Source organism: Gekko japonicus, unplaced genomic scaffold, assembly GCF_001447785.1.
Source record: "Gekko japonicus isolate JY-2015 unplaced genomic scaffold, Gekko_japonicus_V1.1 scaffold709, whole genome shotgun sequence".
NCBI classification, from domain to species: domain Eukaryota; kingdom Metazoa; phylum Chordata; class Lepidosauria; order Squamata; family Gekkonidae; genus Gekko; species Gekko japonicus.
This window is the reverse complement of record NW_015169796.1, coordinates 388690-406657: the sequence shown is the minus strand read 5'-3', so window position 1 is coordinate 406657 and position 17968 is coordinate 388690. Positions and strand designations below refer to the sequence as shown.

General features: G+C 44.1%; 1 protein-coding gene across 1 annotated transcript in view; it reads right to left on the bottom strand.

Moving 5' to 3' along the window:
* Window positions 1-17968, bottom strand: part of OGDH (oxoglutarate (alpha-ketoglutarate) dehydrogenase (lipoamide)) — a 73270-nt gene that overhangs the window by 22825 nt on the left and 32477 nt on the right. Inside the window, exons 6-7 of the mRNA XM_015417052.1 lie at window positions 6449-6564; window positions 1548-1702 (exon numbers count right to left, since the gene is read on the bottom strand). Coding sequence (XP_015272538.1) covers window positions 1548-1702; window positions 6449-6564 — 271 coding nt within the window. The remainder of the gene's footprint in view (window positions 1-1547; window positions 1703-6448; window positions 6565-17968) is intronic.

Below are 17968 nucleotides of genomic sequence, written 5' to 3'. Positions count from 1 at the left end.
GCTCCCACCTTTTCGGCTCAGCTCAGGAAGGAGGGCTCCAGAGCCAAGTAATTTACCCAGTAGCCAAATCGCTCGGACTTTAGTAAACCTACTCTCTGGAACCCCAGCCTGTGCCTCCTGGGGAAGGTACACCAGTACAATTATGAATGTGGACACACAACATGTTGCAAACATGTTGCAAGTGACAAGGAAGGAAGAATGTTTGCTAGACTGCCTAGACAGAGAGACGAAAAAGCATCAGTCTCAGAAGGAAGCAGCAACTCCTAGTCACGGCACAGCAAGCTGCATTTTCAAAAGAAAGGGAGTTTAAGAAAAAGAGCACCAAGCAGTAAATCATGATTATAGCCTTCTGGATATCTCAGAATAGCCTGGAGGAAGTACAAGGGAGGCCAGGACACAAGGAGGCCAGAATAAGAACAGCATGGAGTTCTGCACGTCATCTCTAGAGATGAACAGGAGATGACAGATTATGGCAATTGCACATATGTAAACTGAGGCAAGCCAACACCTCAGGGCTTTCCTAAATTGAGGCAAGCCAACACCTCAGGGCTTTCCTGGATACATTTTTAAAAGTGGACTTCCCGCTTGTACTAGCAAAAATTCAGTCCAGCAGTGACTAATCTTATCTCATATATAGATATATATAAAGTAAAAATACAGTGTAACCCTGCTGGCTCCATTCCACATGTTTCTGCAGAGTCTACAAAAGCAAACACACAAACATGCACAAAAGAAACCCCCCTGTACTTCTATTGCATCTCTTTATCTCATCCTAAACTAATTTTTACATTTTGCCCGTCAGCATTGGGGAGTGTCTCACACCCTCTCTAAGTGAGCTGACTACTCTTTAGATTGGACCTTGTTTTGAACTGGCCTCTTTGTAACATTCCCCACCACCCCCACTGTGTGGGACAAGTTTACAACCATTTTGCCATATTCATTATATACTGAGGATGACATAAGTAGAGCAGAAGATGCTAACAAACTTGAGTCCCAGTTCCTGCAGTCGGAAAAAAGGCAGTGCCAGAAAAAGACAGTGGAGTGGTGGCTAGCAAAGCTGAAATTTTCACTTAATGTGATGAATGTGCGGAAAATAATATTCATTTAACCACCAGACCCACACAAAGCTCTACACAACATGGGACTTCTAGGTGTTCCCTTTATCTCTCCCCCCCCCAACTTGGGAGGAGACACAGTTACCTGCTTTTAGCAGAAAAAGACACATGCTGTACATAGCAGTGGCATTCTTCCAGGGAATGAATACAGTTTGGACCTGCATCTCTGCATCCCAATTGGTTGAGAGTACCACATCTCTAATACCTGGTTTCCTGGAGATGGTCCTTTGGGGACCATGAACCTTGGCTCCTTATTTCTGCTTTATCTGTGTCTTTTTAAGGTATGTGGCTGTGAAGCTTTAAGGCTAAGAGGTTTTGGGTCAAGAAAAACCCCTACATCTAAGAAAGCCAAATTAACACATACGGGCACCATACACGCTACTGACAATGCTAACAAACTACACTGGACCAGGGTGAAGAAACACAAAGTACCTGGTTGACCGGACTAGTCTAGCCAGCAGGGTACGTTTCTCCTCATTAGTGAACTGCATGATGCCTGGCGTCTCAAATTTCTGTCTTATCCATTGGCACTGCTCCAGGTCATTGATAAACATGAATTCTACACCAATGTGCTGACAGTAAGCCATCTATTTAAACACAGACAAAAAGGACACAAGATTAAGATAAAAATGTGATCATCCACAACACAAACATGTAGCTGTATGAGCCAATAGTAAAATGTGTCATGTATTGATAGATCTCGCCCTTCCGCCACACACCACAGGACAATACAAACTGGTTTATCCCATTCTATCCAGAAGTAGACAAGACGGAGAAAGGGGCCTAAAGCCATTTATTTATTTATAATTGCCTTTCTCACTGCGACTCAAGGCAGATTATACAGTGCAAGTAAATGCAATTAATAGGATAAGATAGCTAATAAGAAGTGTAATAGGACTAGAATTACGTAAGTTTGAAACAAAGCATATAAAGAATTAGACACGATTATGTCAAACAATGCAGAAAATGGCATTATAGAAGACTAAAACACAGCACTGAGAGCGTGATAATGTATATAAACAAACAGATAATACATACTAAACACTGTGGCATAGCTCACAGCCCCGTTCCTTTCATAAAAGTGCCCTCCTGAACCATTTTGTTATCACAGAGCTCAATGAGCTTTATAAAAGCCATCTAGTAAGCTCAAGTGGTTAAGATGCTGAACTGCAGGCTTGGAAGGTCAGTAGTTCAGCGGTTCGAGACCCGAGTGTGCCGCATGATGGAGTGAGCTCCCATCTCTAGTTCCAGCTCCTGCCAACCTAGCAGTTCGAAAGCAAGAAATTGCAAGTAGATAAATAGGGACCACTTCAGTGGGAAGGTTACAGCGTTCCGTGCGCCTTGGTGTTTAGTCATGCCAGCCACATGACCACGGAAACGTCTTCGGACAGCGCTGGCTCTTCGGCTTTGAAACGGAGATGAGCACCGCAACCCTAGAGTTGGATTCGACTGGCTTTCGAGCAAGGGAACCTTTACCTTTACCTTAAGCTTTGGCTGAGCAGGGATTTAAACCTCTTGAGCACCAATTCACACCCAACCCACTATCCACTGCATCACACGGTTACTTGCTGCTTAGTCATAACCATGTTTACTTGGAAGTAAGTCCCACTAATGTCAATCAGGCTTACTTCCACATAAAGATAGGGTCATGTTGAAGCCATTAGTCATTTTCAGTCTCTCACTGCACCTGAACCCAATTCTGAGACTGAAAAACAAAGTTTTGCATCACTGAAGTCTTCCATTAAGGGTAGCAATGTTCCAACATGTTTTAGGGAATACTGGCATTCCTTGGAAACTAATCCAGTTCTCCTCAGTAAGACAAGAAACAGCAGCTAAGCCTTCCTGAAATATGCCCTGCCCCTCACCACCCTCCTCTTTTCAGTGTGGTGCTGCAGGGGACTGAGTGTGTTCTGAAGCATATCTAGTTTACATGAGACCCAACAGATCTGGGCAGTGCCTTGAGTGTGCACCTTACAGCACTCTACACCAGGGGTGGCCAAACTGCAGCTTGGGAGCTGCATGTGGCTCTTTCACACAGTCTAATTTAATGTTAATAAAAAGCAAATTTGCATATTTTCCAATAAAAATGTGTGTGCAATATTTGTTCATGTCTTGCGGCTCTCAATCCTATGACGTTTATTCTATGTGGCTGTTACGTTAAGCAAGCTTGGCCACCCCTGCTCTACACCAGGGGTCCCCAGCCTTTTTGTGCATGCGGGCACCTTTGGAATTCTGACACAGGCAGGCGGGCACAGTCACAAAATGGCTGCCGCAGGAGGTGAAGCCAACCGCAAAATGTCACGGAGCGAAGGTTAGGTATAACTCTTAATAGAAACTCTTGGACATTTCAGGCAGAAGTTCTGTTTAACAGGACGCCTTCTAATCTGCACAGCCAGTCAGAAGCCCTGCTGGGAAAAAGCCACACCTAGTCCCTCCCACTTTCTAAAAGCGCTTGGCAGGGTGCCAGGAAAGGTGTTGGCAGGCGCCATGCTGCCCATGGGCACCACGATGGGGACCCCTGGTCTACACCACAGGGTGTGCGTGCAGGGTGTGGGGCAGGGAGAAAGGTTAATGTGGAAAGCGTTCCCTGAAGGAAAAAACCACTGAGCAAAGACTCCATAGGAATGGTCATGCTAGCTGCGCATTAAGATCAGTTGTGTTCAGACTCTGAACCCACATGGGGACACTGCAGGAGATGTAAGCAGAGGAGAAAAAGAATGTTTGGCAAAGGGTGACAAGGCTGGCCTTTAAGCAGCCTTGCTGGGAATTATTTTTAGACACAGTAATGACACTCGGAGCCAATGAAGGCAGAGGACACAAAATTCTGTTTCCTTTACCAGAAAGGAAGGCGGCATTAAGCATGTGAATTAGAACCCTGTCATTGACTAAAGCCTAAAAGGCAGCTGACAATAAAAGAACGAACTATGCTGAGATGTCAAGATAGACCGGGGGGGGCCATTCTCAGTTTGTTGCGTTCTAAGTTACAGCAAAGCCTGTGGACGGTGTTATCAGTGTCCTTGAGATTTCGTCACGTTCCCTCCCCCCCACCTTTTTGAGTCAGCAGCACCTGTTCTCCTGCATTGCTGAGCCCGATGCAACCACAGTGGCAAAAGAAACCCCGTGGCTGCTGGGAAAAGGAGACTTCTGCATCTATCAGGAATGGCCACTAAAACCTTTAGCTTCTGTATTTATATACTTTCTAGAATCCTGCAGTTATTGGCTCATGGGTCCCATTCTTCCCCTTTAGTCCAGGGCTGTTTCAGTTCCCTTCTGAAACAAGGTTAGTTTTAGGTTCTGGGCGCCCTTGGCAAGATGCTGCCCTGTGGGCCTCTTCCTAGATTTTGACACAGAGAGACAGAGAAAGGCAAGCAAGTGGTGGCTCCTGATGGCCACTGTATGGGTAATTAGCAGCGGCAACCCACGCCTTGCCTTCCGACTACCTGGTGGAGGAGCCACTATCTCTTCCTCAACAGGTGGTATGAGTGCCAAGGGAAGGTAGCAGCCTGAATAGCCTGGACTAGCCCGATCTCATCAGAGTGTGGAAGTTAAGCAGAGTCAGCCATGGTTAGTGCTTAGATGGGAGACCTCCAAGGAAGTCCAGCTATGCAGTGGAAGGCAATGGCAAAAGACCTCTGCTCATCTCTTGCCCTGAGAACCCCATGAGGGGTTGTTGTAAGTCAGTTGCGACTTGACGGCACTTATTTTTATGCCAAGGTAGGGTAGGTGGGTCTGGAGACCAAGTCCTATGAGGAAAGGTTGAAGGAGCTGGGTATGTTTAGCCTGGAGAGGAGAAGACTGAGAGGTGATATGCTAACCATCTTCAAGTACTTGAAGGGCTGTCATATAGAGGATGGTACGGAGTTGTTTTCTGTTGCCCCAGAAGGTCAGACCAGAACCAATGGGCTGAAATTAAATCAAAAGAGTTTTTGGCTAAACATTAGGAAGAACTTCCTGACAGTCAGAGCGTGGAACAGGCTTCCTCGGGAGGTGGTGGGCTCTCCTTCTTTGGAGGTTTTCAAACAGAGGCTAGATAGCCATCTGACATCAATGCTGATTCTGTGAATTTAGGCAGATCATGAGAGGGAGGGCAGGAAGGATTGCCTCAGTGCTTAGTTCTTGTGGCCCTTTCTTACACGCCCAGGGAAATGCTGATCGCCACTTTGGGGTCAGGGAGCAATTTTTTTCCAGGCCAGTTTGGCCAGGGATCCTGGAGATTTTTGTCATCTTCTGGGCATGGAACACTGGTCACTGCGGGTGTAGAGGGGGAAGTATTTGTGAATTTCCTGCATTGTGCAGTGGGTTGGACTAGATGACCCTGGAGATCCCTTCCAACTCTATGATTCTATGATTCCCAGGTGGCCCAGTGGTGCTACCCAGGCACAGGGCTGCAATTATTCCTGCATAGTGGCTGGCCTTCCCAGGATCACAGGACTTCAACAGCTGCACAGTGATGACCTGCCCTGGGACCCAATTCCCTACCACAGGGTTTCTCAGAAAGAGCTTCCGAAGAGACAAGTTATGCATGATGGGACCTTACCTACCTTCCCTAAAAAGAATTTGCATAGGTTTTCAAGCTCACGTTTTGAAAGTGGACTTTGTATTCCACATTAAGAGGGTGTGCAAATCTGGAACTAGCAGGTGCATCAGTCTGTGGGCTTCCACAGCATTCCCCAGGCAGCTCGCTCCGACAGAAGCCTGCCTCCACCACAGCCTCCAGAAGCAGCACCTGTCACCAGCAGCAATACTGCCACCAGTGTCCGTTTGGCTTTTTTAACCCCTATAAAGGGCTCACAGCAAACTGCTAGTGGAACAGCTTGTGCATCAACTTGCCTGGGCTCACAGGCCAAACGAGAATTAGTCATCACAACTGATGGAAACCTTGCTTCTAATGATTGCAGCATTGCTTCAGAAGGTGTCTCACTGAGAGTGGCTCCATACTTGTTTTTCTCAAAAGTTATCTACGTGGGAAATGCATGCATGGCAGAACTTGGGAAGTCAGGTGCAAGCGGTGATGGACACTTGACTTGTGCACAGACCGATTTCACATGATTACCAGCCTTCATTCTTAAAGCTCAGTTTTTTTTCTTAGTCTCTACATGAACGAGAACTTACAGCTCATGTCCTTGAAGAAAGTTTTCTGGCTTTTTTAAACATCACGTTAGAAAAAAACAACAGTAGCCAAGCTAGAGAAAAACATGATTTAGGGTTCAAGAATAACTTTGCTTTCTCATTTGGATGTAACCCACTCAAATTCTAACGCATAATAGGTAGTTTCCTTCCAATGCTTCTCATCACTCCACGCAGTACTCCAATACTCTTTGCAGTTGTCTTACCTCTAAACGGTGGATGATTTCCCGCAGAGGAAGAGCAGACTCATTTCCTCCAATGAAAGTGGTAGTAGGCAAGTGAAAGACCTTGTCGAGGTCCGATTCAGCCAGTCCATAAAACCCTGCAGGATTTTCGTGGGTAGGAGAAGCAGAGAAGGAGCAGGGGAGGGTGTTGGATGCAGACAGCAGTACAGGAACCAGGTTTTTGTGAGGAGAGGGAGGGATGAGAAAGCAGCACAAAATAAGCATGGGGAAGGTTTACGTGAATTAAAACCAAGCAGCAATTAAACAATGGACAGGTAGAGCAGGAACAAAAAAGGTTACTTATGAGGCACGCAGGATATAAACACAAATAAATACACTTGCCATGAAAACTGGTAATTAAATCTGATGGAGGAATCAATACAAATTTCAGACCCACATACATACAAACCAGAATATGAGGAGAAAAACAAAAATGGGAAAAAATAATACAGAGAACATACATTTCACCACATTTCCCATATGTTCAGAATTAAAAGGAAAACTGAAACAAGAAATAAGAAATGACCAATTCCCAGATCCAAAGCTAGAAAAGCAGGCAGCTTCAGGGTTCTGCAGAGGACTCTCCTGAATAGCTCATCCCGGGGAACTAAGATGCACAGTAAAATCAGACTCTCTGCAAACAACAAAGCACCTTCTATAGGCCTGACAAAGGGTTACTTCCTAGAAACTGTCCAACAGCTCACTTCAAACTCATTTCTAAGGCCACATTTACTGCACAACACACCAGGAACTTCATGTTACCACCAATATTCCAGGAGATGATGCTCAAATATAGTAACACATAGGTATTTCACCTGAAGGCAACAAGGCTGCTTGGAGGGCAAAAAAAGTTTCTATAAAGAGCTACCTCAGCTAGCGCGAGTGGTGTGACAACACAGCACCTCGACAAGAACTTTGCAGCATTCAAGACAGCCTCCTTGGCAGTTATTTGCTTGACATCTAACGAGTCCTCCTGGCAGCTGATATAGACCAATGGCTTATGGGCAGTCCACTACTTATAGCAAGCCGTTTGCTCACACACAAAAATGATTTCCCTCTGGAAACTCTGTTCCTGACTGAAGTATACAACTGGGGGTTTTTTTTGGAACAGGCAGAGACAGAACTCTATACAGCATCTGTCAAAAACTGCAATGAGCTCTTCAACTTAGCCCGTATTATTTAGTCAGACATTTCATTTCATTCCCATCCTCCCTCAGCAGCAGTCAATTCTGTGAAGGCGAGGGGGGTAGAAAAAGAGAAAGAGGGGAAGTCTGAATAAACACTGTGGGAAGAGGACAAACTCAGACAGAGACTAGATTTCTGTCAGAAGTCCCACTGTGTGTACTGTACTCTATCTTTGTGAGGAGTGGTGGGCCATGTACTTTAAATATTTATCCATAAAAAATGCCTGAGGTGTAATTAATTTTCATACCCTTATTTACAGAGCTCAACCGTGGGCTTGGAATTTCCTAGCTTTAAAACTGGTAGTTTAAATCTAGAACACAAATTCTTCTATGATGCAGATTTTTGGCTCCAAAAGACCAAACATTATTGTTAGAAACTTAGTTGTTTAAAGTTGGACTATATTGTGCTAATCAGCTCTGCGGGCCTCTCTTGCATTTTATTCTCAAGGTTAATGTCCTTCTTTAAAATGTAAAGCTTTAACAGCAAAACAGGACTTAATAGGAGGATACACATACTAGAAATGTTGCTTAAAAGGAGTCCTAATTCTTTAGGAAATTCTGTGCATGGATCCATGACAAACACATGGTCATGCTGCACTTTACAGGGTTTTTATAATCTCTTAAATGTGAAAGTTAGGTGTGAAACAATCTGAGTTCCTAGACAGAGGCTGCAGCACAAAACAAACACATGCTACTGGCGGTGGACTCGGAGCCCACAGTTGAAACGGACTTCAAAAATGTCCTCCTGGTTCCCTGAAGAACTGACCCCAGCCTCTTATGAAGGAAACCAGACTGTTTCATTAATACACTGTTTTAATAGTTTTATAGGCAAATCAAGCCCAAAGACCTTTCCAAGTGCCTTGATTGTTCTTCCTCCCAGACTCCACAAGGAGGCAGATAGCTCCTCCTTCAAACATTAACTCTTTATGAACTACATAATTGTTTTGTCTATTCCTTACTGGATTCCTCCAGAGCCACTCATCAAACGTGGTGGTCTCTTTGTACCCCCTCACAGACTGGTGCAGGGTCGGCTGTTTTTCTTGAAGCTCTTGCTCAAGTACATTTAATTCATACTGCCTTGCAAAGCAACAAACCTTGAAACAAATGTCACTTTGCTAATGCCAAAGGCAGAAGATTAGGCTGGTGTGAAGGCAAATGTTGTAGCTCTCACTCAACAGTGTGTCAATCAACCCTCCTATGCTAAAGATGCCCAGGCAGCAAGGGGGAAAAAGTTTGCAGGTTTTTTTTAAAAAAAATTAAATTAAAGGGTTTTTAAAATTAAATTAAAAAGCTTAGAGCAGTTAGGTAGAGTGAGTGGAGGCATGCACAACCTGCACAAAAGAGCTGCTGTAGCAGCTGTCTGCTTTCCAGCGGCCTTCACCTCTCCATTTAACTCCAGAATTTTCTGGTGGCTGCCGCACTACAGAAGTCCTCTTTATGATCTAATTTCAGACCTTGTTTAAAAAGCCCAGATCATTTGCTATGTTCAGAATCTTTAGAAATGTGGTAATAAGGGACATCAAAACTCAAATTACTGGGTGAACAGATCAGCTGCTGAGATCTCACACCGCCAAACCAGATCAAGGTCATGGGGCAATACTAAATATGCATTCTCAGGGGAGCTTCAAGGAAGAATTATCTTAATGTCCTTCGCTTTCCATTTACCAGCTGTGTCTATTACAACATAACTAGCCTAACAGAAAGAAGATGTTAAATTTTATGCATTACAGATCATGCTCAGGTTCCTTGTTTCCTAAAAAGGACATTATTTTCCCCTAATACTGCCCCTTTCATTCACAGGACCTTTTCTGAAACTGCTCTATCCAAGACTACATGAGGGATGCTAACTACTTAGCCATGCAGAAAAATCACCATTCAGTCCTAAGCATTGTTACCCCCTTTGGAGCACAGTGACTTCAATGGGCTCGGGAGGGTGTAACTCTGTTTAGGATTGCACTGCAACCCACTGATATGGATGCCATGACGCCTTTGCCTAAATCAAGTTAGAAATTTGAGATGGAACATTTTTACTTGTGCACAATAAAACAAGTTAACTCACACAACTGAGCCTAAATTTTACTGCACCTGGATGTGTTTGCAGAGGAACATCCAATCACAGTTGTGTTGGCAGATTCTTTAAACTCCTTAATGCAATGATCATGTTTATTCCTCCATTCACCCAGAAACGTATCTACCCAGCTTTTCCAAGCTAAACTGTTCAGAGCAGCTCATAACCAAAATAAAGTACAGAACACACAATAAAATCACTACAAATAAAACCAGAGCAAGCAAACAATAAGAAAAATGGCTACCACTCTCAATGCAAATGTGAGGGTACAAAATCTTAAGAGCGTGACTGATGAAGCACTTTGAACACACGTATCCATTTCACTCACAACATTTAGAATCATGCTGGGGGAAAACGGGATACGGGGGCAGGGACACCCATTGTCCATAATATGGGCAAGCTATAACTTTACCGGAACTTCTACTGTGCCCAGAGTCAACTATTCAGAGGAGAGTCCTAATCTCCAGAAGGGTTAGAAGCCCATTATTTGCATACCTCCTACTGTTAGCACTCTCAGCCGCTCCTTGAATACTGCAAGATCTGGGGAAGGAGGGAAAGGTGGGATGCAGAAAGGAGAAGACAGAGAGACCCAGTCAAAGTTAGTTTTTCCTTTTAAACCCAAAGAATTTTGAAGTAGTCATGTAAAGAGAAAGAAAACTCTTTTAAAAAACGAGGAAAAAAAGTATTCTCACATTGTCGAAACCACCATAGGGGAGAGGGTTAGAGGGGAGGATGACTGAACTATTAAAGGACGAAGAAATCCTCATGGGAATCATTCAGAGCCAGCCAAAATGGGAAGTGTAGAGAGTAAAAGGCATGAAGGTTACACACCGGACAGCAGTTAAGCTACATCGTTTGAGATCTCCTCTTTGTTTCCTCAGCTGAAATAGTCAGATGAAAATACCACAGAAAGCCATATGGAAAGTAATAAACCATCTTACGTCTCTCAAACGTCAAGATTCAAGTCACAGTTGGGGAAAAAATGAAAGCCTCAATACAGGGTCTCTCATCCCAGTTACAAATGACATTACTTTAGATTTTGTTATTTATCACATTTGTGTCAGACTCTTCTGCCGCAAAGCACAGGGCAACAAAAATAAAGTACTCTCCTTGTATCCTTACTACCTTTCTGTGAAGAGTAGACTGAAAGAATGTGAACTTCCAGAGCTGGTATACTTCATGGCCGAGCACAATTCCCCATATTCCACAAGCCACTAATGTAACCACTGGCTCTTCGGCTCTTATCTTCAGAGTTAAGTTAATCTAGGCAGGAAACTGTCCAGTCATTAGCTGTGCTATGACTTTTGCTTCGTTATTAAACCTGCTAAGGAGGGACAATTTACTGGGAAGACTTCATCGACCACTGGACAACAGTTATGCTATATGGTTTGAGATCTCCTCTTTGTTTCCTCAGCTGAAATAACACAGCCAAAACAAAACCAGCTAACTTCATACTCACCGTTAAATCCTCCTTTTCAGATTCTCTCAGGTGCAATTTCAGAAGACTGTTCTACTCTTGAGGATGGCTGTGTAACGATAATTGACTAGAGATTGCCTCTAGGAATACCCTGCAGTCTCCCAAAGGAGTACTTCCAAAACAGCCTGTGCTAATCATTACCTCCTGCATATGTTGAACTTGACAAACCAAGATCAACATTATGAAGAAGTGGAGGGCCTCAAATATTGTTGACGGATTCTCCTCCTACCACAGGATCCCTGGCCCATGTCTATGGGATGGGAAAACCCAGAGCAAGGAATAACAAAGGTAGCATTTCCAAACACAAAAAAGCACAACACTGAGATAAGCATTATCCTCAGGAAACGCTTCATGAGGTCAAGGCAAACGTCAACTCCTCAATCTCATGGTCCACATAGTCTGTTTTTTCTTCTACTGCTGCTCTTGTGGTTGCTGCAGGTGGGTGGTACCTGAGAGGTACTGAGCAAATAGACCTGAGAGAAATGAGCAACTAACAGGTGACTTCTTAGTTGGCTTTTCTTCAGATTGTCTCAGGTGCCACCCCATAAGGTGGGCTGTACCAAAGCAGTATAACCTCGGAGGGCAGGGCAAATTGCACTGACAGAAGAAGAGAAGAGATTGGATTTATACCCCGCCCTTCACTTGGAGTCTCAGAGCAGCTTACAAACTCCTTTCCCTCCCCACAACAGACACCCTGTGAGGTGGGTGGGGCTGAGAGAACGACACAAACTGCTCTTTTTCAAGGACAGCTGTGCCACAGCTTGTGACTGACCCAAGGTCACATCAGCAGGTGCAAGTGGAGGAGTGGGGAATCAAACCTGGTTCTCCCAGATTAGAGTCCGTGCACTTAACCACTACACCAAACTGGCTCTCATCTGTTATAATCCCATAATGACTGCATCTGTTATAATCCCATAATGGACTTCCAAAGGAATCCATCAATTGAGTTTAGAACAGTCTAGATCCAAATGCAGCCTTGGCTGAGGTAGGGTTTTTATCCTGTAGAGCCTGACAGAAGAATAATGCCCAGAGGCTGTTTTGGATACTTCTTTCCCATGAAGCGTGGATTGGAGGGCTTACAAAGTTGCTGCCCACACTGCAGAGTGGACCAGAGTCTATCCTAGGGATGATGGCAGCACTAGATCTTGAGATGATTAAACAAACAGGGAAATCACCTTGAGTATAAAAGTCAGGATATAGCCAAAGGACAATCTTTTGAACTATGCTTAACTGGACTGGAGAGACAGGAGAGCACCCAGATAGAAGGCTAACTCTTCTGATGGCACTGAGAAAGGCAACCTTAATTTACAAAAGAGGTGGCACACTGCTGTCTCTACATTTTAAGACTAAGCCTATTTGCCCCTGGGGAATGAGGCCTCACCCTTCCCATGAGCTCCTCATACTGTGTACTCTAGCTGCAGGACTGCTGCTAAGCCCTGAGGCTTGCTGAGAGAATCTGCCAACTACTGTAAAGATGGAAAACATCTATTAGGTAGCAGGAAAGATCCTCGGAAGCCAGATACAGGCATGAGAGAAATATGATCCATTTTTTTGGAATGCCACTTGTGAATATCTGAGTGATACTCAGTGGCTCAGGAGCCACATATGTGACTCTTCTGATCACTGATTCCCCAATGGGGCACTTGCCCCATGTTCCAGGAAAGTGAGTAAGGCCATAGCATGGTAGGGCTTGTGGCCAATAGTTCCTACCTTGAAACAGCCACTGCTGGAAGAATGGGTGAACTGACAGCCTCTCTGAGGTTCAGGCATCACGCCAGGGATGGAAGTAAATTTGGCCGTTTTGGCTGATGGTAATTGTGAACATGGCTCTCTGTGAACTGTGAAAGGAGTACCTCTGATCCAAAGAGTGTACCAATTTCAAGCACATTTTTATGGAAACAGGAATGTGTTCTCAGAGATCAGGACCTGATCAGGATCTCTGCACAGTCAGCATTAATGAAAAATACCCACTGAACAAGAAAAACAGCGTGAACACAAGAAGTAAACACTAGGGGTGTGCATTCGGCATAAGCACAGCCTTATCGGTATTTTCCAGGTATCATATAAGCTAGATACAGATAGCCGAGCCCTGCCCCAAAGCCAATTTTATTAGGCTTTTATTCGGGTTCATTCAGCTACACTAAACCCAAAACTCAGCTGCTAGCCATTTAAACGGCAGAGCCGTCAATCAGCTGTTGGGTTTAAATGCCTGCCTGGCACCCATTTCAGTGCTCTGTTTCACTCTCAAAGGTTGAAACGGCTTCCTCCCACGTAAGCCAATCAGTGTGGGGGTCCACCTGCCAGCTGATCAGTTTACAGGGGAGGAAATCTTAAAGCCCCTCGTTTGGCTCCCCCCCCCCAGCTCCAGAGCAAGGGGGACCAAAAGAGAGGACTGAAATGGCTTCCTCCCCTGTACACTGTTCAGCTGGCTAGCAGACTGCTGCACTCATCAGTTTGTATGGAAGGAATGCCTTCCCTCCCTCAGCCATCTCACCACAGCAGGGGGACTCGAGGAGGAAAGGAAGAGAGAGAAGGCATATTTAAATCTCTTCCCTCCCTGAGCCAGCTGGTCAGTTTCACTCCCCCCTGAACAGCAGTTAGGTTTAAATGGCCGAAACCAAACAGCTGATCAGCAGGGAGTGAAACTGACCACTGGAAGGGCCGGTGGTGGGAAGAGAAGGTTTTCAAACATGCCTTCTTGCTCTCCCTTTCCTCCTAGCAGGTATAATAGACCCAAATATATTTGGAAATATCACATATTTCCCCAATCTGACTACTATACTGGTATTGGACTGGGGAAATTATTTACCGATATTTTGGGGATCTCATATACCCAAATCCAAAAAATCCCATTTTTTCCCCTTGCACACCCCTAGTAAACATACTAAGGCAATTATTTTAAATGGGCATGAATGTGCAGAAACAGATTTGCTAATCTTAAATACTTATATACAGGGCTAAAAGAAAATACACTGCAAAGAAGCTGTGTGTTAAGAGTCACAGCTAAAGTCTGGCTGCTAAGTACATAAAAGGTACCATTTTCCAAGTGAAATGTGAGCCACATTCTAGCTGATTATCTAACCCCTTGTATCACTGTGATTCTTGTCTGGGATCCCCAATTAATATTTTCGTATCTAGGGATGTAATGAGTCTATAGCTATTCGAATTTACAGTTTAAAAGGCAGACACAAGAGCAAGTCAACAATTACCTCTGCAAACCAAACTGAGGGAATCTTTGTGGCAAATATCATAGCGTTTATTGCTAGGATAAGAAGCCTTACTTCACATCAGCCTCTTTCACTGAAGCCTCTATTAACTGCTAAAACAGCAAGCGGATATTATCCAGCTTTCAGCAGAAAACACTGCATTCAGCATAACGCTCACACACAAGCTCAGCACTTCCCAATGTCAAAGGACTCAAGCAATTTTAATTCATTCTTTCACCACTCCTAATCAGCAGAAAAAGGGCTCCAGTCACTCCAGCATCACTCCCCAATAAGGCCATCTATTTGACCTTTATCCTGATGTAAAATTCAAATCTAGTTAGCATTGTTCTAAACACATTACTGAGTTAGAAGCTAATTAGCTACACAGGCAATCCCAAGAGGAAGCAATGTCTGCTAAGACTTAGTTTGATGCTGGGCTGATCTCTCAAGTGACACCCACCCCCCCAAAAAATTCAAAGGTATTCACTCTCTTGAAAACGAAACACAGCCTGCAGAGCCCCAACATACTGGGCTGGAATGCAGAGTGCCCAACTATTCACAGGACACCTGTCAGGAAAATCAGATGGTATCAATGGACCGTGTGACTAGCTTGTGTGTTTATAAGATACTAGGAAAAAGGCCCGTTGTGGAAATAAATACAACGGCCTCTAGAAAGAGGCTGTGGGCGGGTGCCCCGGCCTTGGACAGTGTCAATTTGCTGTGGCGACCTCAACAGGGTATAATGACACTGAGTCCACCATTTTCTCTAGAGGAACTGATTTCTGCTACCTAAAGAACAGTTGTAATTTTGAGTGATCTCCAGCTCTCACCTGGAGATTGGCAATGATGGTTCCCCAGAAGGGAATAGTTGGTTTGGAGGGTGGAGTCTATGGCTTTGTACCTGTCCAAGGTCCCACACCTTCAGCCTACCTTTATTTCCCCCTCACTCTTCAGCTTTCTACCCCCCACACACCTGCAGCCTCTCCCGTGCTCTGAAGCCCTGACTGCTACGTCACATTGGCTGTCATATGGGGGCCACCTCAGCAGTATATAAGGATACAGAGCCCACCATTTTCTCCAGGGGAACTGATCTCTGCCATCTGGAAAGCAGTTGTAATTCTGAGTGATCTCCAGCCCTCACCTGGAAATTGGACACATTTTACCTCAGAAGAGCAAAACTGGTTAGAATGTTAGAGGCAAAAGCCAATCAAGTCGCATATGCAAACGACCTCTGTGTTCCGAGGCAGAGGCCAATGAGGCTGCATATGCAAATAACCTCTGTGTTCTGACTGGCTATGGGGGGGAGAGGAAAAGCAAAATGTTTAGAATGTTGGAGGCAGGACTCAGGCAAAGCAGCCAGTGAATAGGGAGACCCTCTGAATGACAGATCAGAGAGCGAACTGATTTTGGAGCGTGTGGAATGTTCTAGAGAAGTGCCACCACCATTCGGCTTTTATTTATAAGGGAGATAGGCATATGTATTGCTCTAATCAAAACAGTTCTCTGCAACCCCCCCCCCCAAAAAAAAAGACAAAAAATCCCCAGACCCTGACATTAACTATTGGGGAGTGACTGCCTCTAAACTGGATTTGCTAAACTTCGATTCCTCACAGCACACTTTGGTTAAAAGGGAGCCTTCAATACTACCATACCTCTTTCAAATTAATGCCTAGTCTCTGGAAATGACTTCTTATTTTTGTACTCTGTGATGGGGACACATAGCTAAGTACAAAACATGCACATAGTTTATCAAATATGATATATACAAGCACATTGCTTGTTGCATTTCTCCTCCAAACACACACAAGCAGCAGAGAGGGAGTATATGGATGACTTGTCAATCCATATATCCGGCACAATACATGCATAGTACATATAACCAAGGAGCTGCTCTTAGATCTATCAAAAGGTAATCCTACAGGAATGCAGCAGTAGTATTATTCTCAGAAGTTCTTATAGCTGGCCTCATCCTACTAAAAGACTCATGTAAACATGAGTATTTCAGCAATTCTGCAGATTTAGAGAAAAACTAACCATGAATGCAGTAACAGCATCCTGGCTGACTCAAGGACAGGTTCTATCTCCAGTGTTAAGAACTAGCCTGATGTGGATGACAGATTCAAGGCCCTTCACTGTGCCCACCAAAAAGCTAGCAATACTGCATTTTAACCATTTCCAAATCAAAAGTGTTCAATCAATCAAATCCTTCAAACAACTGCAAGTTTTCTGTAACGACCAGCTTTAATTCAGCACAATGGAGTCAAGACTCCACTAGGGAAAACAGAAAAAGGTACAGTTTTGTACCGGTTACCTATTCCCAGGGCTGCGTACTCCATCGCCTGTATGACCCACGCATAAAGATTTGGTTCAGAATTATGCTGCATCATGAGACAACAATTCATTTCATTTTTTAGTTAACTTCCTAAAGCCCTTATGGCAGCAAAAGTAAGCCTGGAAGATGGCTAATGAGGAGGAGGAGATGGTTGGGCAGTACCAGTGGGGCCTGGATACTCACAGTCAAAGTGAAATAATGCATACATTTGTGTGCTCTGAAACAGACATGGAATTTTAAAAATCTGTGTAATGTATACATGCTGCAGACTCCAGCTTTTCTGGATCCACAATGTCAGTATCTTTCATATAGAACACTGCTTTTATTTATTTTTAGCACCACAGAGTATGCATAGCCCTGGCTTTTCCGCACAGAAAAAGACACTGCCACATCATATACAATAAAGCATTTATAGAAGTATCATCACTCAGGTGGGTAGCCATGTTGGTCTGAAGCAGCAGAACAAAGTCTGAGTCCAGTAGCACTTTTAAAACCAACAAAGTTTTATTCTGAGTATAAGCTGGACTCCAACTTCGGTCCATCATCATTGTTCAAGAGCAAGATGTACCAAACACTTCTCAACATGTATCTGGGCTGGGATTACGAAAAAGACACTGCCACATCATATACAATAAAGCACTTCTATCATCACTCAGGTGGGTAGCCATGTTGGTCTGAAGCAGCAGAAGTCTGAGTCCAGTAGCACTTTTAAAACCAACAAAGTTTTATTCTGAGTATAAGCTTTCAGAAGAAGTGTAGGTTTTAAAGGTGACACTGGACTCCGACTTCGGTCCATTCATCATTGTTCTAGAGCAAGATGTACCAAACACTTCTCAAAATGTACCTGGGCTGGGATTATCATTGCCACAGGCGATTTAGCTGAATACAGCCCAGGTACTGTCCTGAGAGCCCAACAAGACAATATTGAAAACAGTCAGACCCCACTTTTCAGTTCAGCCTACTGCCATGGCAGAGTACAGCATATCAAAATATAATAAAAACAGCAATAAAATACAAATATTAGATGACACAAGAATTCTCATTAGTGAAAATACCACCTTTTAAAAATGGTTTTATCATAGCCTCAATTTCACAACATGAAGATCTCTCTTGATTAGAAACATGCAGGGCTTTTTTTGTAGAAAAAGCCCAACAGGAACTCATTAGCATAACAGGCCACACCCAATAGCAGAAACTCATTAGCATATTAGGCCACACCCACATGTTACCAGAAG